This window comes from Daldinia loculata (assembly GCF_022478755.1).
Source record: "Daldinia loculata strain CBS 113971 unplaced genomic scaffold F4817scaffold_11, whole genome shotgun sequence".
Taxonomy (NCBI): domain Eukaryota; kingdom Fungi; phylum Ascomycota; class Sordariomycetes; order Xylariales; family Hypoxylaceae; genus Daldinia; species Daldinia loculata.
This window is the reverse complement of record NW_026054865.1, coordinates 240,265-262,216: the sequence shown is the minus strand read 5'-3', so window position 1 is coordinate 262,216 and position 21,952 is coordinate 240,265. Positions and strand designations below refer to the sequence as shown.

At 45.9% G+C, this 21,952-nt stretch overlaps 5 protein-coding genes across 5 annotated transcripts; 2 read left to right on the top strand and 3 right to left on the bottom strand.

The window, feature by feature from the left end:
- Positions 1-6,218: 6,218 nt before the first annotated feature.
- On the bottom strand, positions 6,219-6,956 carry F4817DRAFT_24470 (histone H4.1). The gene is made up of 3 exons (XM_049299090.1): positions 6,833-6,956; positions 6,601-6,738; positions 6,219-6,537 (listed from the first exon to the last, which is right to left on the bottom strand). Exons 1-3 carry the CDS (start codon positions 6,840-6,842, stop codon positions 6,374-6,376), a joined length of 312 nt encoding a protein of 103 aa, XP_049161253.1. The 5' UTR covers positions 6,843-6,956; the 3' UTR covers positions 6,219-6,373.
- Positions 6,957-7,982: 1,026 nt separating this feature from the next.
- F4817DRAFT_330608 (histone H3) lies at positions 7,983-9,247 on the top strand. The gene is made up of 3 exons (XM_049302412.1): positions 7,983-8,535; positions 8,679-8,831; positions 8,888-9,247. Exons 1-3 carry the CDS (start codon positions 8,323-8,325, stop codon positions 8,930-8,932), a joined length of 411 nt encoding a protein of 136 aa, XP_049161252.1. The 5' UTR covers positions 7,983-8,322; the 3' UTR covers positions 8,933-9,247.
- A 931-nt stretch (positions 9,248-10,178) lies between these two features.
- Positions 10,179-15,683, bottom strand: F4817DRAFT_330606 (beta and beta-prime subunits of DNA dependent RNA-polymerase). Its single transcript, XM_049302411.1, has 2 exons — positions 15,320-15,683; positions 10,179-15,264 (listed from the first exon to the last, which is right to left on the bottom strand). Exons 1-2 carry the CDS (start codon positions 15,499-15,501, stop codon positions 10,296-10,298), a joined length of 5,151 nt encoding a protein of 1,716 aa, XP_049161251.1. The 5' UTR covers positions 15,502-15,683; the 3' UTR covers positions 10,179-10,295.
- Positions 15,684-15,829: 146 nt separating this feature from the next.
- F4817DRAFT_330605 (PRP3-domain-containing protein) lies at positions 15,830-17,720 on the top strand. Its single transcript, XM_049302410.1, has 2 exons — positions 15,830-15,973; positions 16,128-17,720. Exon 2 carries the CDS (start codon positions 16,151-16,153, stop codon positions 17,624-17,626), a length of 1,476 nt encoding a protein of 491 aa, XP_049161250.1. The 5' UTR covers positions 15,830-15,973; positions 16,128-16,150; the 3' UTR covers positions 17,627-17,720.
- Positions 17,721-20,833, bottom strand: F4817DRAFT_330602 (putative excision repair protein rhp3). The gene is made up of 2 exons (XM_049302409.1): positions 19,782-20,833; positions 17,721-19,707 (listed from the first exon to the last, which is right to left on the bottom strand). The coding sequence occupies exons 1-2, from the start codon at positions 20,370-20,372 to the stop codon at positions 17,899-17,901; spliced, it is 2,400 nt and encodes a 799-aa protein (XP_049161249.1). The 5' UTR covers positions 20,373-20,833; the 3' UTR covers positions 17,721-17,898.
- Between the last annotated feature and the right edge of the window lie 1,119 nt (positions 20,834-21,952).

Sequence of the window (21,952 nt, the reverse complement as noted above, 5' to 3'; positions counted from 1 at the left end):
ACAAGGCGCGAGCCTAGAACAATTACGGACATGGCAGAGATGCATCTACTAACACGTGTGAGATCTAGAACCAAGCGCGGAGAATTGGTCACATGTCAGGTACCAGTCAGATCATCTCTCGTGTTAGTCAAGTCACCATCGTTCCATATGTAGTCATAAACTACATTTAATCATGAAATATTACTATAGTATCATACTAGAATGTCTACGGCAACGTCGTATGGAGAAGTTAGTCATGCGCTCGAGATGAGTATATTTCGAGGCATTATCCTCATCCCTCCGGGACTCCTACACTTCGGATGCGATGGAGTTGGCGGGGTTTACGACGCATCGGCGTAAAAAAGCATAAGGCGCAACGGGAGTTTCGGAGTCTCGGTCACCGTGTCACGATTAGTTACGACTGGGGTATATGCAACATAATGGATTTCTTTTTCTTTTTTTAGCCTCATGCTATTCCAAAATTGAAAAGAAAAAAGCGAATAGTTGTGCTACGGGGAATTAATGGTCCTACAAGCGAAGAAGTTGTCATGTCAAATCTCGGCATTCGAGCTTGGCGTTAGTGTTTTCAGCCCTACATGGAATGGAAACACCGGCCTAAGTCTCAGCGCATTCCGACGAGCCCGACATCCTTGACTCCCGCGAATATAGAACGCCGGAGATGACTAACACGCCCTGTTCCTTACTCCATGTGCCCCTTTGGGTGACATACGGCCTTACACGCAGACCCCGAGCCTAGTAGAGCGCAGCATCAACATTACACGTGATACACGCAAACCCCGTTCGCAACTTGAATCGTGGGGTGGCTTGTATACCTTAGGTACCTAGCAAGGTAGGTTAGGTACTTAGGTAATTAGGTACAGACAACGGCGAACGCCGTTCGGAGATCTGTATTACTTGAGCCAAGTGCATATTTAGAAACAGATTTGCATTTTGGATTATTGCCCTGCCCGGCATTTCAAATGTATTTCAAATTCTGTTCGCGCTTACGGTTGGTAGAAAATAAGTCCCGAGGTTCTGGAACCGGTAGTTTTGGAGACAATTAGATTCTGGCGGTTCTGGACCTTCAATTGGTAAGGAAAACAGAAAGAAAGAAAAATTATCATTGTGGAACATTCTACATGGTGCGTGGCTGTGCTATGTACGCGCATGTACCTTACATCCAGTCGGTTGCCCCGGGCGCTTGTTCCTCCACTCAATAAGGCTCCTCTTTTTTTCCCATTCGTTCTTGTTGAATCGGCGGGTTACCTGATGAATACCTTATACTTGGTCCGCGAATATACTTGTCGAGCCGAAGTCACGGATACAGAAGCCGACTATACATTGTTTTGAATCAACCAATCAGAAGTATTTTATATACGTATGTACATATTACATAGACATATTTCTTCGATCGATCTGTGCTAGATATCCGATCGGCAATTGAGCATCCGCATGTATATCTGTGGGAATCGGGAGGCAGCCCGTACAGCCCATATGTACAAATGCAGTCTGGCCAAACCTCAACCACGCAGATACCTAATGCGATAACCATTGATTGTTACCATTGACATTGGAATTGTGGATGTCGGCTATAATCGCTTTTGGCTGCCTATGCCTTTTGTCATACCGTTTCCACCAACTCGTGTAAGCCAGGTCAGGAACCAAGCAAGTGTCAACGGCACAGGAGATCAGGGATTAAGGATACGTACAAGCAAGCACAGCCTTTCCGTCCCGACCTATAGTGCTGACGATACACGAATCTAGCACATGGGTCCAAGGATGGGAAAGTTCAGAATACGATTCCACAATCCCCATGCCATGCTTGATGTTGCGTAAGGTATCCGGTCTACTGCGGCTGAAGTAACATTCAGCTTGTGCAAACACCCCCCCCCTCCCCTTTTTTTATGGTCTCCCACGTGGAACTTGTTGCTCGCTTCGACCGAGACGAATACCAAGCTGGCTAGAACTATTAACTACTGCAAGAATGAGGATACCTACTCGAGAACACGAAGTCTTAGACAAAGACAGGTTACGTTGCAACTTATGAGATGGAATTTTTCACTCACATTACATAGCCGTATTTTTCCGGTACCATGATGGCAGATGGCATACCACGGGATCGGTCGGCTCCGGCTCGATGGCTTCTGTGGTCATAACCCCTTATCGACTAGCGTAAACGCAGGTTCTTACATACGACATCCATCTACACATCTGTGTACAATCTAGACTTTTTTTCTCGTTTCTTTTTTCCCCCGCATAGTTCCCTGTCTGTCGTGCACGCACCGGAATACGGCACCAGCGTCAAGCAGCTGGTCTCCAAATCTGTATATGAAAATTGTTGTTGAGACAAATTGAACACAACATACCACTACCCAATGCGCAACTTTACGCCCTGCTGAAAAAAATCTTGTAAGCTTCCTCCTACATGTATGCACATGTCTTAGTATAGTAAACGTGGACAGTCTGTCTATGCAAGATATCCACTTGAAACAAATCATGCATCGTTACGAGAGGGTCTAGAAGGCGATGTCCATACTCTGTTGGTTACGTGAACCTCATCTTTGAGTGCTGACCTCGTGCAACAATAAGAATCGAGACCGCTTAGAAGCAGCTGGTGTTGCACGACTCCCTATCCTAGGGCAGATAAGGCCCAGTCTCGAAGGATACCAGCCAGGTTATACTACCTCTAGATATCATGTCGTAGCATACGCCAGCGGCTACATGCGCCCCCGGATGCGATTTTGGTTTCACCGAGCGCTGTCTGCAATGCATCGTGTCAGCGATCTCATGTTGGGAGATCTTGCATTAGGGGGCCAAGTCCAGATATAGCAACGGCTTCCCCGTATCGAGTAAACAGGTTTTTCTAACCTATGGTAAGCCCATCATGATTCACATATGTACACCTTAGAAGTTGGATTGCACATATCCTAGGAGAGATTAGACGTGCTGATCAAGCAGCTGAAATGATTATATTCAGCTGATTGTCAGCTCTGAATATTGAGGAGAATACGAGGAAATAAAATAAAGCATGGGAAATATTTATATCCAGTAGTAACATGCAGGGCGAGCTTTGGTGATTAAGTCCATGCTAGTCTAAAATGGGATGATACTTGATTGATATAAAACGCGCCTTATCTCTATAAGTGAGTGTTAGACGCGTATTTTCGCGTCATGAATAGTGCAAAATCCCCGCCAACTTCTAATCAGCCCCTCGACATTCCCACGTGCTGCTGTACATATTAATTCAACTACAGTACGGCGCATTTCTTTCTTTCTCTTTCTCTTTTGTTTTGATCTTTCTTTTCCCCTTTCTTTCACATTTTTATTTTCTCTTTCTCTTTCTTTCTTTCTTTTATAAAGCAAGAAGTCTTGCACTGTGTGGCTAGTGCTAAGGCCGACATGACCAGTATCATGTTTAATTCAATATTTCAATTCTCCGTCTTACCAATTGAAACTCACGATTATGTTGGCTCTGACTAAAAGATGATGATCTGACTGTTCCATACTAAAAAAAAAACCATTTAAAATAAAATTTTAGGTTTTGGATGATGCCTCGGACCGGGTCCGGAGTCGGTCGGTGTCCTGTATATGCTCCGATCAGTTCAACGGATCACATCACAAGAGTCGGTCCCTAGCTAATACCCTAGCATCGGTTGTTTCAATCGAGTATTTCAGCGAAATAGTTAATCGTGGAATGTTGATCGTATGTATGAATATTCTAACCTCCGAAAGGTAGGTGTGGCACGAAAGGAGTGTTTGCCATATTAGCCGAGCTGCACACCCATGAACTGTCTTAATCTAGTTCCAGGCAGCCCCTCGCAGCATGTGCCTACCTACTGAGAACAAGAACAATATTAGTAACCTCCGTTAGGCGTTGGTGCCTTGATGACTATGTGACCTATCTACGTGACCATCATAGGTCTAAGATGAGAATAGCTATTCAAATGCTTACATTACAGTTGCATGTAGACGCGTGTGATCTACTTGCTCCACGCGATATCCTGGAATATAACATTTATTATTATTGTCTTTTCCCCCTCCAATAGTGAGATGATAACTTTAGGCTCGTGGCAAGTCGAGACGGCCATCATTGATATCTGACTATCTCGCATAATACCCAGGTATGGGCGTAGTAAACTAAAATAGACATATTGACTCACAGGGATGAGTCCAACCCAATGTGGGAAAGCTTAGATTGTAATAAATAATATGATAAATATGTCAAAAGCCTCAAGGTTCATGTATGATCTTATGTCATGGGCTTACCCCAGGCACAGACGAACTAAGATTATGTACGCACACAAGCGCCACGTAACGGGATCTACTCAGCCAATAGTGTAGTCAGATAACCCCAGATCGAAGCAGGGAGTACATGTTTAACTTTGGTATTGCTCATAAAGTAGGTAAGTTGAAAGATAATTTGTCTATCTCATGTGTATGCTATTCCGTATCAGATGAAATAGTTCGATATATTTGATAAGTAGTAAAGGGTGTACTATCTGGTGGCATTAACGTGGGTAGTTATCTGGGTCGTTGTCTCATACTGTTTACATTCCAAGCCTTAGGGATATACTAGCAACAAGTTACAAGTCGGAAATCATTCATTCAGATATGTGCCTCCCGATATGCATAAGGATGAGAGGGTTAGATAAAACATGGTTAACATTCAATATTTAAGGTCATACGGGGATAGCTCACTAGTTAAAGAAATATATACATGGAACACAATGACTAAAACTAATCAAAGTAAGATAATAACATAATAACACACGAGAGGATATTACATTATGGATAAAAATTTCAAGGGATGAATAAATACTAATACGGCCAAATTTAATACTTTCGTCAAGGCTTCAGTTACTTCCATATATGGGAGAAAATACAAACAAGAAGTTCAATGTCACCGCCCAGTTAACTTATGGATCAATACCAACACCTTTATCACTATGCTTAAGATGAGATTTGTTAATTCTTATGGTGAGAGTTGTTGTGACATGTAGCCCTCAACTACACATATTAATCATAAAAACATAAACATGTAATTCAATAACTGCTTGAAAAAAGGAGTAATAAACATTATCTATCTTTGGAATTTAATATCAAATGCTCGTCAATTGTGAGAAGTTAAGTGTTCTGTTTATTCAAACTACATGTAGGTAGGTATTATAGGCGATGGTTTTGAGTCCATATATTTGTCCATATATTTTCCCATGTAGATATTAAACTTCCTAATCAACCATACATAATTGTTCGAGTCTCAAGGTGCTTTACCATTCATCATGTCATTGACACGTTTTAGTGTGATTACGTATAAGGGCAAATTAGAATGATGTATGGTGTAATTCAACACGAAATTAAATATATTGTAATTAATGGACATTCTTGAAATTATTACATTGTTATTGTAGGACAAACTCAAGAAGTTCTCGAAAGTGACACATACTCATATTCTATGAACTTACATGCTCTTGGTCAAAATACAAGTTAGTTATGAATTAATAAACATATCTAAATAGAAAACCTGCCACACCGCAATGAAGAATCCATACATTGTAGAATGTCTGGCAAGTACAGGGCTATTTCCACTCGTTACCAGCTAAGCTGGACCAACTAGGAATAACCTCTTATGATCAAACAGTGAAGCAATTTCTCTACATATCGAGGCTTAACCCTGAATCTAAGTATATTCTTCTGGTTGGATTTACTAGCAATCTGAATATTGAGTGCGCCGAATATAAGTCGAGCGTAGGTGGTTTATTTTACTTTATTTTACACGAGGTGAAGAATATATGAAATTTATTTATGTCATGAACAAAGTCACGGATACATGTAGATTTAGGGATTCTGAAATGGCATCGACATTGTTGGCAACCTTGTTATCAAGATACGATCTTGGTAGTGTGAAAGTAACTATCATTGCGCAGACTACAATATAATTGCCTGTGATCACGGATATACATGTGATCATTCACTTGCTACGTGTTGGGCTAGGTTTCCTAGCAGGTTAGTGAGTCAGATTAAGAAAAATCGGCTTCGAACTGACTCATCTAGAAAACACGTGGATTGGGTAGGCTACGAGATATAGCATGCTATTTGATACGATCGCGTCGAAACCATGGAAGCACACACCACACTACGAACCAGATACTACAATGTAATCACAGAAAATGAAGATGGATGAATGTTCTTATGTGTTCGTCAATTGATTATGTCTCGATGGACAAATCCATGTAGTGGACCCCCAAATCCCTTATGATACAGTGAACACCCTAAACGCAGAACCGAATCCCATGATCATCATGACCAACCACAATGCAAACAGTATGTGGCAACCGCGAGAAAAGACTTCATAATAAACGTGACCAAACCCCTTCCAAAACCCAAGATTGAAAGTTTAACCACCGAAACCGTACAGGGTGCGGCCTTGTCGCTTTAGAGCGTAGACAACGTCTAGAGATGTGACAGTCTTGCGCTTGGCGTGCTCAGTGTAGGTGACGGCGTCACGGATGACACCCTCAAGGAAGGACTTTAGAACACCTCGGGTCTCCTCGTAGATCACTGCGGGGCAAACGCGTTAGTCAACTGACGCGTCGTAGACGTGACTGAGTAGATGTAACTTACTGGCTGAGATACGCTTGACACCACCACGACGAGCGAGACGTCGGATAGCGGGCTTGGTAATACCCTGGATGTTGTCACGAAGAATCTTGCGATGACGCTTGGCGCCACCCTTGCCGAGGCCCTTGCCACCTTTGCCGCCTATTCGAGGTATGTTAGCGACGTGATCCAATAAGGCTGAAGCTGAAAGGGCTAGATGCCGAAGGATGCAGCCGAAGCAGAATGGAATACTTACGTCCAGTCATATTGAATGAGGTTAGAAGAGTATGTAGTTGTTAAGTGTTTTGGTATTGGGGTGCTGGTGCTGGTGCTGGTGCTGGTGCAAGTGGTACAGATGAGGCTGATATGCAAGCGGTATGTTTGGAAGATGGAAAGATTGAGACGTGGGGAAAAGCGACAGTTTTAAATATCAACGGGGCGGGTCCGGTAACTGGGAATCAGATCAGCCCGGGATTGACGCGAACTCGTGCCTGATCAGCCCCACCGGTCGCAAAATAAAATAGCGGATTCTGACCAATAGAAAAAAAGAGAACTAAGTTCCAACGCGCTCCGCAGGGCAGCTTGCGCTTGATTTACACGGACCCTACTACTCCCATTCGGGTCAGATTTGATATGCAAGAAGTTTAAATCAACTTGAGCCAATCATTAATTCGCATTCTCTTATCGCTTTTCGGACTTTTGACATGCTCTTAACAGTTAACCTGCAAATCCAGGAACTAGAAGTGCCACAAACGTAACTTAATGGTAATAATTAAACCTTGTGCACTTATTAAAATTACCAGGCTAGGAATAGTTGGAAATCATTTATTAACCTTAGTCTGACTTGTTTCATGCATGAGAAATCTAGTATTGCATTCCATAAAGAAACCTTTAACCTAAATTTGTTATGTCTAGAATGATGCCCCAGGCATATGCCTACGTAGCTACCCTCCTTCACGCATACCTTAGTACATTGCCATATGACCAGTTATTAGAGCACACCTAGGTAGTTTGCCACTTAAAAGATGAGTGGTAAATGCTTCTAGTTGCAGATAGAATAATGAAATAGGTACTTGGATATAAGATCCTAATACATAAATACATGGAAACATGATATACAACAAATCGAGTAACATGCAAGCACGTTTCCGTGCTGCACTTTCATTAGTCCAAAATCAAGTTGTAGCCTTATCAAATGCCTTATCAGTTTTAGTATATTGCCATATGTAGGTACATATCGAATGGGAATTGCCTTTTTCTTGATCTAAAGGATTAAATGCTACAAAAGTAGTATAGTCACTAAAATTGTGGAGAGCGCGCTACGCTGCACCCAATCAACAATTAGACGGGTCCCGAATGGCAACCAAGTCTCAAAATTCCCACCTAAAATCCAAGCACTTTTGAACAGCAAAACGCATCCCTGTCTCCCCCCCAAAAATAATCAACAACGCACCCCCAAAGTAACCGCGCTTTCGAATTTTTTTTTCCTTCTGATCCTGCAACGCTGCGCATTGACCATCTGATTAGTTGCCCCCCCAGAGTACCTGCCTTGCACACAATCAGCCAAAGGAAGAACCCACTCTCTCACATATTTAACCAAGTTCCCCCACCCCTCCAATCCGTTTTCTCTTTTCCACATCTACAACAATCCACAACAATCCGCATCCGCCTCATCTTCTCAAACCATCAATATCAGCACTTCCATCAACTTTTTCATCACCAAACTACTCAACAACATCATCTACAATGGCCCGCACTAAGCAGACCGCCCGTAAGTCCACCGGTGGCAAGGCTCCCCGTAAGCAGCTTGCCTCCAAGGCTGCCCGCAAGTCCGCCCCGTCAACCGGTGGTGTCAAGAAGCCTCACCGCTACAAGCCTGGTACCGTCGCTCTTCGTGAGATTCGTCGCTACCAGAAGTCGACTGAGCTTCTCATCCGCAAGCTCCCCTTCCAGCGTCTGGTAAGTTATGATCTATTCTGCCATCTCACTATCGCTTCATCCACGCGTCACTTGACAAGTGGATATCGCGATCGTGTCTTTTCTACTTAACGCGACTTCCCCGCATCGCGACAACCAACATCAAACTAACGCGTCTTTAATAGGTTCGTGAAATCGCTCAGGATTTCAAGTCCGACCTGCGCTTCCAGTCTTCCGCCATCGGTGCTCTTCAGGAGTCCGTCGAGTCTTACCTCGTCTCCCTCTTTGAGGACACCAACCTGTGCGCCATCCACGCCAAGCGTGTCACCATCCAATCGGTTAGTACCTTTCACTCGCATATTTACTACTTTACACATTCTAACAGCCATTACAGAAGGACATCCAGCTCGCCCGTCGCCTCCGTGGTGAGCGCAACTAAACAGTTGTCCGCTTACGGTCTTGGTGATTTGCAGGGGTTTTGGTCGGATGCTGCACTTTATGATTCCCACAGGGATGGCATGATGAATTCGGTTTACAGGGAATGGTAATCATTACGGCGTTTGCGATTACGTTGCTTTTTACAGATATGGATTGTACCATCAGTGATAGGCAGTTGGCTTTCTGCGCTGCGATACTGAACTGAGATATCAGAAACATGAACAAACAAACTCACTAGTCTTTCCATTGCCCGAGTGACTTAATGTAACTATCGCTACTAGTCTATGAATCATACCGCTTGTCTTATGCCACGGGATATTTAATGACTTCATTATCATACGATCATTGCCTTCTATCTAATCCTTCGTCTCTAGACATTGCCACTTGTAGTCACTGACTTGAATACCAACGTAAGGGATTTGCTTATGAGATACAGCTATTCACTGTAGTATGATATTCGAATTAGGCTACCCTAAGTACCTGTTATGACAATCAAGTCGCTCTTAGTGAGGTATGCTTTTACCTAACAAGGTACCTCCCCAAATGTGACAACCTAAAGTTTCTACCGAGAAAGTGAACGTGTGCTGCTGAAATGTGCTTACTCCCCCTCTATCATATAATAATCTTGATGTTGATTACCGCACTCCTAGCTATGTCTCGTGCGCTGTTGAATGTTCTCTTATAAGATACCTAATGTATATTACATGTAGATGAATCTGATTGATGAATGCTTAATATTTACTCCCGCTTATATCTAGAACAAGGTTTGTTGTGATGTCTTTATTTTCTCAAGTCTCCGAACCAATCTTATTGTACCAACTAGGTCGGCAGCAACCCCGAGATGTCGGGTGACTGACTATGTGAGATTTGTACCAACATTCCCTTTACCCGGCGGTCGGCTTATTCTATGTTGGCATAGTGAATTTCGTCCGCTCTAACTAATTTATCCCGTCTTCTTTCCCTGTATGATATTTGTGTACGCGTCTAAGTTACAGTGTAAAGGTGTTTACTAGAGTTTATTATTCTTTAGTGAAACTCGTTAAGAATCGTAATACGTAACAGAGGAGGATGTAGCGGGATATTACGCTGATTTGACTTGTTATATCTACACAATACTAAGACCTCTACGTCTCTTAAGCCGGGATCCCACCGCCATGTGCATCGCTAAATAGGGGTGGCTTCTTTTTGAAGTTGCCACGCGGGTCTCATCATATGAAGGTTTCTCATCTCACTCAAGTCACGAGACATGATTGTGAAATAGCTGGTATTTTCCCATATCTAACACTAAGAATACAACTGTACTCCTAACCAAGATTTCAAAGATTCCATTGCGCCTATTTTGATTCCTTATTAACTACGGCCTCTCAGCCCAGGTGGTTCTTCCCGTTCTTCGGATGTGCCTCGAGAAGAACATCGAAGGCGCCCGTGCCGATCATGCCCAGCCTTCCCATGACGATTCGGCTACTAGGTGTGGTAAGATCATCCCAATCTCCGTCGAGAACGGCGTCCTTCAAGAATGACAATGTGGTTTCGAAACTCATCTTGGTGAACGGACTGACGTTGCCCTTCAAGCCGTTGCGGTTGAACGGGGTGAACCCTCCGTTCCTCGTCATGTAGTCTCCGATGAGGTTGAGATGTCGTTTGTCGACACCGATACCGTGACCTTCGAAAACGCCGCCAAGTTCCCGAATGATACTGTTGCGTGCTGCCTCGACGCCATACACCTGGAGCACTGATGCAATATCGTTCGTCTGGATTTTGTTGGGGTTGATGAAGTCACCATATTTCTGCATGGCTCGGAGATTGACACCAGATGTGTGGATAACCGCCTTCTTTTCTTCCTCCCCAGTTCGCGGGTCGACTATCTTCTCGTCGGCTACGAATGTGCAGGACTTGATACCATCGATTTGCTGTATGAGTGTCTTCCGGACTGCGTCCTGGAGAACGCTCAACATGAGGATCTTAGGTATGTTGGAATCGTATTCGAGTGTGAAGTCACACCATTCGCCTTTCTTCTCGTCGCATGTGAAACGAGATACGACTGGGATCCTGTCCTTGATACGACTTTCGCGGGCACCGGCTCGTTTGCTAGTACTGCTGTCTTCATCTTCGTCGTCGCTTGGTGGGGGCGGACTACCGCCGAATCCTTCGTCCTCAGGCTCCTCTTCATCTTCCGCTGACGCCTCTCTCTCCATTCGCTGCTGGATCTCGTCATCTTCTTCATCATTCGCACCATACGAAACTGCCTGTGCTCGGTTCGCGCGTTGCTTGGCATTTGTTGCGTCATCCTCATCGTCATCGTCGTCATCATCATCCTCATCGCGAGCTACGGCATCGGGGTTGCCCGATGCTACTTCGACTACGCCAGATTTGACACCAACCTCAGGTACCGCGTCGCCCTCTCGATCAACCTTTGCCTTAATTTCCTTCTTGATTAATTTCTCCAGCATGGGCAAAAATTTAATCTCGAGGGTCTTCAGGACGTCAGAAATGCTGATCGCATATGTTTTTGTGTATTCGGTAGACGGGAAAAACTGGAGGTGAATATCGAACATCTTTGCTAAGCGGTAGCCAATGCCTTTGCCGACACGCTCCTTTACCGTAGCTTTGTCGACGACGTGCGAGAGGGGAAGGATACTGATGGCTTTTGCAAAGGTCTCTCCATCCGCCTCCGATAGTTCTTCGTTCAGTACCAGCGTCATGGACGGCGTGGAAATGTGGTCGCTAGCTGTCATGAGAATTTCTCGCAGACGGGGGATACCAAGAGTGACGTTCTTTGCAGAGTGACCAGCCAAATGGAACGTGTTCAACGTCATTTGAGTCGAAGGCTCACCGACGGATTGACCAGCAACGATACCTACAGCCTCACCTGGTTCCACCAGGGAGTGGAGATATTTGGCATGGAATATCTTCTCGGCGTATTTACGAGGAATGAGCATAGCACCTGATTTCTTCTCGCCCTTATCCTTGATCAAGCCGTCCTGGTTTTTCTTGATGTACTCGGACACCTTCTCGTAGAACTTTTCCGATGTGGAGAACGCATGGCGGTTGGGATTAAGCTCAGTGTGAATGGGATCGAGGGCCTTTGGATCATTCGCCTTGGCCTGCTTGATGGCTTTCTTTTGGTACTTTTGAGCGTAGTCCTTGGATTCGTAGATTTCTTGATCCCATCCTCTCTCCCCAATACCAAGTAAATTGACCTGAGATGTCTGGTTGCGAAGCACAAAGCCGAAATCAGTCAAGTATTTTTGCTTGGTGATATCCAAGCCATCTTCTCCGTATAAGAACTGAACCATCGATCCGTCGGCATCTCGTACAGATGAATCGTAAGCAACTTTCAGGCCTTCCATTCCCTTGATTAGACATCTTTGTAGATAACCGGATCGTGACGTCTTCACAGCGGTATCAATTAAACCTTCTCGTCCAGCCATGTGATGGAAATAGTATTCCTGAGGTCGAATTCCAGTCAAGAAACGGTTCACAATATAACCACCTGCTCGCACGCTTGTTTCGAACGGGCGGAAGCATGGTAATGACTTGCCGCTAACCATTAGAGGAACTCTTCGACCTTCAAGAACCTGTTGACCAAGGTTACAAGAAATCAAGTTTGCATTGACAGTACTTCCCTTTGCACCGGATGTTGTCATAGACTGCATTTGATTCTTAGGGAATTGTTTTACAAGACCTGCGGGAAGAGTCTTATTGACTTCGCTAGACAGTTCGCGCGATCGAGAATTCATCATGCGATCCAGGCCTTCTTGCTTCGTATCGTCACGCATAACCTCCTCTAACCGTTCCAGTAGCAGCTCATCCGTGCCGGTGATATTAGGACGGTCACCTAGACTCACAAATTGCGCAGCAACTTCAAGACCGATGTGGCTGGCGCTCTTAAGCTTCTCCTTGCGACTCTTCTCACCCTCCGGCGTGAGTCGCAAATCGTCCATACCGCAAGTGAAAGCGCGCATATTGAGGTACCGGGTAAGAAGGCGACCAAGGCAGCTGAGAAGCTTGGCGGCAAGTTCAGGACCCCAGATCTCATGGATAGAGTGGATAAATCCACCAGCACTAGGACCTAGCTGTGACTTATCAAGGATACCGGTAATGAATTCGCCGTCGCTAAATAAGACGTTACTCTCTTCGAGAAAGTTGCCCCAAGAAGGCGGTTTTAACTGGGATTTTCCGGTGAGCCAGAGGTCACCGCAACCAGCCGGCTTCATGTTCTTCAATATGGTTGTAATAACCTGCTTTCCGGTCCAGCGCCTAGCAGGTTTGAAGATAGCCGGCGGGACAAGCTCAAGCCTCTCAGATGTGATATGGCCACTCTCAGGTCTTAACGCGCCATATACAAGCTGCTGATATGCGCCTTTATCGAAAAAGGTATCTTTATTGCAGAGCGCAACGGACACAGACAGATGGTCCTGAATCAGACCTCGCAAGGGCTTCCCAGCAGTAGCTGATAGGTACTGATGGTCGGTATCGGCAATCTGTAAAGCTTCTGCTCGAGCAAGTTCGTTTTGGGGGAAGTGCATATTCATCTCGTCACCATCGAAATCTGCGTTGTACGTGTTACAGTTCGCGTAGTGCATACGAATAGTCTTTTCCCCAGGCAGGACTCTGGCTCGATGACCCATGATGGAGGGCTTGTGAAGCGTGGGCTGACGATTCATCAACACCACATCGCCGTTTCCAAGATGTCGATGGACTTTTTTGCCTTTTATCCCGGCATACTCTTGGCTTGTCGGCGCGAGAAGTTGGTTGGCTAAGGCAACACGGTCTTCCGCAGATTTGTTCTTCAGGTTAATAATTTGTCCGTTCTCGTTCTCAATCGCGGCGGCACCGGGCCATTTGTCGACACCATTGATAACTGCCTGTTGCATTTCTCTAAAATTATGGCTGGTTACCGGTTCCGGATATGTTAACTTTTTGGCAAAGACGGGAGGAACACCTATTTCGCTGGTCTCAATGTTGGGATCCGGAGAAATGACACTTCGTGCGGCGTAGTTAACACGTTTGCCCATCATGTTTTTTCTGAAAAGTCCTTCTTTCTTTTCGAGTTTTTGTTTGATACCGTCTTCATTCCTCTTTCCAGCGGCTCCGCGGATAGGATTTCTATCACGATCAATTAAAGAATTTACACTATCTTGCAATTGAACACAGGCTTCGTGCATTTCGGACATGTCTCGCCGCCGGGCCGTCGAATTAGGATCGTTTCCGTGTTGCGTGATTTCCTTATGTATCTGAGCAATGCGCGCGCAAGATGCAAGAATTTGCTTGTAAAGGGAGTTTTGTTGGGCTTCTGCAATTCCTCCGTCGCCTTGTCGCGCCTCGGGGCGGTATTTGTTAGGCGGAACAAGGACGGTTTGGATGAAGAAGTTGTCGGCAGGGAGTTTCTTCCCCAGAGGTCTCGAGTTGTAAACAAGGCCCATTATTTCTTGCTCTTTTTCAAACAATAGTTGAAGCCGGGCCTGTACTTCCATCGAGTTGACATAACGCTGCTGAGGTTTGGCCGATGCGTCCTTCTTCGCCTTGGGGGCCTTGATAGCAGCATCGCCGCCTTCTGACATGATCACATCGCCATTCTCGTCAAGCTCTTCGCCCTCTCCTTCTTCTTCCTCTTCGTCATTATCCTGGTCGGGCTCTCCCTCACTCGATGGTAGATCAATATCAGCGATACCTTCGTCTGTCTCGTAGCCACGCTTCTTGGTTACGTCTGCCTTGGATTTCCTTTTGATAGCCAAGGCATCTCTATGCTCGAAATTTCGTTGCGCCATTTTGGCTTGGTCCTTGGCGCTGAGTGGCTTCTCGAAGATTTTGACAAACCGGTCCTTTCGGAAGTTTGGAGATATCGCCTGGCATGTAGCGCACGCTCTGCCCTTGGTTATCTCCCTGAAAAAGTCCTTAAGCACTTCTCTCCTTGCCTCGGATGCACCCTCGTGTTTACCCTTCCTGATATCGGCGGTCCCAACCCTATGATTCTTCAACGTTGTCTGGGTATAAACCTCTCTCATGCGAGTTATTTTGTCAAGCGCCGAGCTTTCTTCTCCGTCGGAAAGATTTTCATCTTCATCATCGACTTGGATATCGGTGGTCTCGGCTGTAATATCGTCGAGATGATTTGCCGCATCTATAAGGCCGAATTGGAGAAGACGTAGCTTGCAGGCGACCAGGCTTAAGTCGGCCCGTCGCATTCGAAAGCGAAAGCAGTATTGACATTGCGCGCGAAGTAATCTTAAAATCTGGTCCATAAAAACAGGATGATATACAGGAACTGGAAGGTCGATATGGCCGACATGGCCCGGACAATTTGGCTGCGTGAGATTACATGTTGTGCATCTACCAGCGTTAACTTCATATGCGACACATGTCACCATCTCTAGATTCTACTTACACCGAATCTCCCCAAGCTCCAAGAGCTGGATCGTAAAGTCCACCAGGTATCGGATTTAGAAGACTATCAAATGTGGTAGGGTTTTCAATCCTCTTGACAGAAATAGCTTTGATCTCGGTAGGAGTGAGGAAGTCGAAGTCGACGCTGTCGATAGCCGACGGGATTGGCTGTGAGATATTCATGGCTAACGGTTTTTATAACCTCATAGCCCAGCGCAACCTTCTCAGCGCGTTTCGAACTTTGAATTGGAGCCGCTAGAGCTGTTAGAGTTTATAGAGGGTTGAAGCGATCTCAGTAAAACTCTATCAACTCATGGCATTGCGGTTTTCTTGTATTATATTGGAGGGCTGGTTGTAAGTCGAGGATACTGTTTTTTTAGTGGGGTTCACGATCAACCAAAAATTTGGAGCTTGAACTTTTTAGCGGTGATAGACGGCAGAAGTAAAAGATCATGTGACACATCTTATCTAACTAACTTATCATTATCATCAATCAATCACTAGTGCGACTTAGACTTAGCGAGTGTGCAACTATCAAAGCAGCTAAGGACCAAAGTACCTCCTAACTTGACCTTTGAGACAAGTGCAAGCTGGATAGTAATACTTCTTCTTTCTCCTGTTCTGGGGAACTACCAAATGTATTGCGTGTCGCTCCGTATGTGGTCTTAATTCGTTTCGCCTACCGTTACCTTGGCTGAGGTAGCCTTTCTTTGTCCGACATCGAGATCATTACTCAAATCCTATTCAGACACTTCCCGGGTCAATATATACTTGTCTGCTGATTTCAACCTCATTTGTTCATCTCATAGGGCCAATATTATAATCCTATCTCATGGAGCGACACGGCTCGCCAGGCCTTGGCCCGCGTAATGATGCTGGGTCTCGAGTACAGAAACCGGAGTCTGCTACGGACAAAGCCGCTAAGCTAGCAGCATTGAAGGCACGCGTATCAGCAGCTATAGGATCTACTAAGGCAAAGGGTGGTCTGAATGTTGGTCTTCATCCAGCGTTGGAAGATATCGGACAATGGAAGCCTGGTGGTGGTAAGACCAACGACTCGAAATCCGGATTAGGCTCGCGATCACGGAATGATGGCAACAAGGCACAACCGAAACACAAACCCCTCGATCTATCCGGCCCATCGCAAGAGGAAATCAAGAACAATCCCTATTTTGACGCGAGTCTAAGCGCTCCCGGCGCAAAACCGAGACAGTCGCGTCAACTCATATTCAACCAGAAAGGCAAATACATCCAGCAAGCGAATGCGCTACGAAGGCAAGCAGCGCTCGAAGCTCTGAAGAAGAAGATTGCGGCGGGCACGCGTAAGGTCGGAATAGACGAGGACAAAGACGTCGAGAAGAACTTCGTGGTTGAAGCTCCCCCAGATGTCGAGTGGTGGGACGAAGGATTAATAGACGGCAAGAACTACGACGACATAGAAAACCCCAAGGTGCTCAAGATCGACACCGAAGACACGATAATTACTAGATATATCCAACACCCCGTCCCCATCGAACCTCCCCAGGACAAGAACGTCCCCGCTCCGAAACCCATGTACCTCACCTCCACGGAACAAGCCAAGCTGCGCCGACAGCGCCGAATGGCCGACCTGAAGGAGGAACAAGCCAAGATTAGACTCGGCCTAGTCCCTGCGCCGCCGCCAAAGGTCAAGAAGGGCAATCTAATGCGTGTCCTAGGCGAGGAAGCCGTCAAAGATCCCACGGCCGTCGAAGCCCGCGTGAATCGCGAGATTGCGGATCGGCACAACAAGCACGTGCAGACGAACGAGGAGCGGAGATTGACCAAGGAGCAGAAGCACGAGAAGCTGGCTACGAACCAGGAGAAGGACGCGGCCAAGGGCTTGCATATGCTGGTGTTCAAGATCAATAGCTTGGCGAACGGTCAGCACCGGTACAAGATTAGCGTCAACGCCGACCAGCTTGCTCTCACGGGGTTGGTCATCATGCACCCGAAGCAGAACCTGGTCATTGCCGAGGGCGGCGAGTGGTCCATCAAGCACTACAAGAAACTACTCCTGAACCGCATCAACTGGACCGAGAACCTGCCATCTCGCGAGAAGGACGCACAGAACGAGGCTTTGAAGGAATGGCTCAAGGCCGAGAACGAAGAGGGCGATTTAAAGGATCTAGCCGAGAACCAGTGCAAGCTGATCTTCGAGGGAGAAGTAAAGTCCCGCGCGTTTAGGAAATGGGGTTCCAAGGTCTGCGAGACGGACAGCGAGGCGAGGGAGGTGTTATCCAAGTCCAAGATGGAGAACTTTTGGAATCTCGCCAAGTCTACCCACTAAGTCAGAGCTATCTACTACATAATAGTTAAATTAATCACATGGTTTAGGCTGGGAGATTGTGTAATAAAACATCGCGAATATTAAGAAGACTAATAATTGCGAGTATGATGTTGACTTGATATTAAGCCGCGGTCAATTTATATTAGATGCCTATCTAACCTTGCGGTGCTAGTTGCTTGTTTTCAACGCCTGAGAACCCCCAAGCTCTAATGTGATGTGATTGTTATACAGAATATCGAGCTGGTGACTACCTCTTATCCGCACACTCACGCTCACGCGGCGTCAAGCTCCATCATGCCCTCATCGAGATCGTCGTCGTCCATATCGAAGTCATCATTGTAGCTCCGCATAGCCAGCAAAGCCTGGGCCCTATGCATAGCCTCGATAGCCGCGTTGTCATCTTGCAACTCCTTAATCCTTTCCTCGTCGACCTTCTTCTGGTGCTCTTTCAGATCCTCGAGACTCCACACGCTGATCCCTTCTTGGTCCTTAGCTTTAAAGGGTCGCGCCATGTCTCGCAAGAAGCGCTTCGCCGTGATGACTGCCATATCTGTACTCAGATTCCCGTCGACTTCTTGCATGGCCTGGTTGATCCATTTAGGGAGTTGGTGTCTCTTCTTTTGGAACCGGCGGTCGGCTAGTACCATGATTCCGTAGTCGTCTTTGCCTCGGAGCACACGACCGAGGCATTGTGCGGCGTGTCGCATGGCGTCGAAAGATAAGAAGTCGTTTTCTCGGATACGGTAGGTTTCTCGAAGGAACTGTAATCTAGCTTTGAGGATACGTGATTCCGTGTATTGGAACGGGACGCCGATGCACAACACAGTTCGACCATACTGATGGTCGAAATCGATACCTTCCGAGACCTTTCCACGAGCCACACATAGGAGGACAGCACCTCTGCCATTGCAGCAGGCCATACGGTATGTCTCAAGTGCAAGCGAAGTTTCTTGGGCATCCGGCGTTTCGACCAAGATGAGCTTGTACTTCCAGACCTCGTCTAATATGCCCATCCCCTGCCACATGCTAATAATAGATTCCATGTACAAATATGATGGGAAGAATACGACCATACCGTCTGGAGTAATTCTTGCGAATTCGGTCAAGAGGTTACCGTAATTGCGGACCACACTAGGCTCATTCCTGACTGCGAAACTGGTGGAGATAGTTGCTTGATCGCTCCCTCGGGTGACGATCATTGGTAAGAAAGATCGTCTCGCTAGGGTCATCGTGTATGACTCTTGGACGACCGTAGAAAACCCTAACATCTTCGGGTACATCTCCAAGGGCGAGATAGTACCAGAAGTGATAATGACGGAGCTGAACCTGTCGAACACGGGCTTGATAGCGATTGCCGCATCTAAGCACGTGAAATGTAGAACTGGGTTTGGTACTTCGGCAGTATCTGATTCGAAAGGTTCAAGAATGAGCAAGAATCCCTTCTCGTATGTGGCGACAAGAGTCGCGAATGTGGCTACTTCTTGTAGCGGTTGATAGTCTTCGATACTGGTTAGCTCGAGCGTCCTCACAAGGGAGGTTAGTCTTTCGGCACAGAAACGTAGCGGCTTCTTTTCGATAAATGTGTGCTCCTTTAGATGTGCCAGGAATGATGGTGGTGTTTCCGAGATGACCTGTCGGACCTTCATACGTGTCTTGAGATATTCGATAAATCGTTTCAGGAAAGCAGTAAAATGCTCAGCTCTCCGGATATTTCCAGGAACCGCCTCCTTCAACAAGTCATCGGGGAGAACGGGGTTGGCCATAAAAGTATCCTCCTGCCGAGCCTCATCGGCATCTCGAAGACCCTCCACTAGCTTCTGGTACTCGTTTTCCAACTGTTCTCGATCTGTCTCCTTCATCTCCGAGATCTTACGTTCCAGGTTTTGAGCACCCCTGGTGGCCTTTCGTAGGGAATCTTCTGTGATATCTGTGCTTAGAGACTCGATACAGACGTTGTCTATGTTGTGGGCCTCGTCGAAAACGACAATGCAGTCCTTCGAGAGCTCTTTAGATACACGTTCTGCTATCTTGGGGTCCAGCAGGTAGTGATACGAGTAGATTATAACGTTACAATATTGCATCTATAACACGGAAAAGGTAAGCTCTGTGCCTCTAGCAATGTAGAACCCGGGTAGATGAACTTGGAAGAACTTACCATCCGCCTTGATGTGAAATAGGGGCACTGCTTGTGCTGCTCGCCATATCTCAGTAGGCCATCAAGGGTCCAAACACCGTTGGGTACAAGGTTATGGGGTTCTAGGAGGTCCAGATTGTCATGGTACACGCATGTCTCAACGCTCTCGCCTTTTCCCTTCTTTTCTCTGACGAAGCCGGCAGTCAAGCTACGACACCTAGCATCCACGATGGCGCCGCTCTTTTCTCTCTTGACCGAAGGATGGAGACAGAGATTCTTACGGCTTGTTAGGCCTAGGCCGCGAAAATCTTCTACGTGGCCGAGTTCATCAGCCCTGAATTTCATCAAGGCCTTGAGTTCCGCCAAGGCCTTTTCGATTTCTGACATGGTACGAGAACAATAGATAAGCTTCCGGTGTTCGGGATAATGTTGTTGATATGCGACGATTAATGATAGTAGTGAGACAGTTTTTCCGGTCCCCGAAGGCATCTCCAAAACGCAGTGCCCGCCTGCATCGAGAGTCTTCTTCAGATCACACATATATGCATATTGCTCCGGATATATCCGTGGATACGGAAAGAGAACCGGAAGGTCGTCGATGAAGAACTTCATCTTTGCTGGGTTTTAGGCAAATACGATATGAAGGTGAGCGTGCAGAGTTAAATCATTAGAGGCTTTCTTATGGTGAGAGAATATCGTATGAGACTCGATGTAGTTGTCGATGGAAACCTCAGGGCACGCGTATTGGCGCGGATATGTTAAGGTCGTTTTCGTGGAGCCTCCTTTAGTTGCAGTCTCGTAGAAATGTTACAAATAGAATAGCATGTTTATGTGCTTGGCTCGCCGGTAGTAAAGAAACTAGTTCGGCTTGGGTATTTTCTTTTACTATATTCTCAAACCGGCTTCAGACTTTTGCATGTTAATTTGTATATACGCATCGCGAGATTTGATAGCTATGCGATAGTTGATGTTGCCAGGCTGAAGTTGACTGGCATTTGATTCCGGATAAGAAGATAAAGAGTGCTGCAGCCTTGTGCAACTGGTGGCTCATGCACGATTCTCCTAGACCTTGTACCTAAACGGTAAGTTGCGGCTTGGAGCAGCCACAGACAACCCACTTATCAGCCCTATATACATACATGTATCTAGGTACTTGATGCAAGTACCAGTTGGAGAAGATGCACTCATCCGCCATCCTACCAAAAATACCGTACTGGCATTATATGGGTTTCAGGAATGATTCCTTGTGTAAATTATCATATTAGCCATAACAAAGGTTAGAATGAGAAATATGATATTTTACGAGATTATCATTCTTTTGAAAATAATCATTCTTTGTAAAAGAATGATTCCCGGAATCTAAAGGCTCTGATTGGCCAGAATAAGTGGGACGGAGGTCATGTGACCTCAAAAAAGCTTAAAAAGCTAAAAAGCTAGGATGCCTGGGACTCGAACCCTAGGCTCCTAGCCCCACCACAACAACCCCGCTAATGCAATGCGGGAGTGTTTTGATTGAGCTAACGGCTCTAGTGGGTGGCCAGTCCACTAGTGCTGTTGGCAATTGGTCCGTTGTTAAACCTTATTACCCACACTTTCATTTTTTAATATTATTGGGCCAATTAGAGAAACTATTCCTATACAAGCAATGATATCCTGTACAAGAATCATTCCGCCCCCAAAATATGATATCTCAAAACCACATATTGCCGGTATGGTACGCAAGAAATACGCCTACATTGAATATATCTATATATATCCAAGTCAATTTGAATTGCACTATCAATTTCATTAGAGGAAGCTTATATTATTAGACATCTGCGTCGTTTCAACTTCCACTGCGTTGTTGTGGGCCATTTATTTGCTACCTGGCCAAGCCATCTCAGGCCACCACCAGTTTCGTTTCCGACGATAATCCAATTGACTTAGAATGGGTCTTGTAAAAAGCGCGGTCGCAATAAGGTTTTTATTATTTTTTAAACCTAGGTAGGTAGGTACATAGATTAGCTCTATAATCCCTAAAATCGAGATCTATGGTTTGTGGTATCGGGATGAGCCGAATCTCGACGGCGCGGGAGGCACCATACAACCCATACATACAACCCATACAAACCGTTGGATTGCACAAAAGCATCATAGGAACGAACGTCCCGATAGCGGGCAGATGCTCCCGATAGCCTCTGCCTTCAATCCAT

What these genes read in the sequence shown, in the direction of transcription:
- F4817DRAFT_330608 (XM_049302412.1), top strand. Translation starts at nt 8,323, where the DNA reads ATGGCCCGCACTAAGCAGACCGCCCGTAAGTCCACCGGTGGCAAGGCT. An exon ending in AGCTCCCCTTCCAGCGTCTG is followed by an intron (nt 8,536 to 8,678) that starts GTAAGTTATGAT and finishes CGTCTTTAATAG; the next exon opens with GTTCGTGAAATCGCTCAGGA. An exon ending in AGCGTGTCACCATCCAATCG is followed by an intron (nt 8,832 to 8,887) that starts GTTAGTACCTTT and finishes CAGCCATTACAG; the next exon opens with AAGGACATCCAGCTCGCCCG.
- F4817DRAFT_330605 (XM_049302410.1), top strand. Translation starts at nt 16,151, where the DNA reads ATGGAGCGACACGGCTCGCCAGGCCTTGGCCCGCGTAATGATGCTGGG.
- F4817DRAFT_24470 (XM_049299090.1), bottom strand. An exon ending in TGTCAAGCGTATCTCAGCCA is followed by an intron (nt 6,538 to 6,600) that starts GTAAGTTACATC and finishes TTTGCCCCGCAG; the next exon opens with TGATCTACGAGGAGACCCGA.
- F4817DRAFT_330602 (XM_049302409.1), bottom strand. Translation starts at nt 20,372, where the DNA reads ATGAAGTTCTTCATCGACGACCTTCCGGTTCTCTTTCCGTATCCACGG. An exon ending in ATTTCACATCAAGGCGGATG is followed by an intron (nt 19,708 to 19,781) that starts GTAAGTTCTTCC and finishes TCCGTGTTATAG; the next exon opens with ATGCAATATTGTAACGTTAT.
- F4817DRAFT_330606 (XM_049302411.1), bottom strand. Translation starts at nt 15,501, where the DNA reads ATGAATATCTCACAGCCAATCCCGTCGGCTATCGACAGCGTCGACTTC. An exon ending in GGAGCTTGGGGAGATTCGGT is followed by an intron (nt 15,265 to 15,319) that starts GTAAGTAGAATC and finishes TAACGCTGGTAG; the next exon opens with ATGCACAACATGTAATCTCA.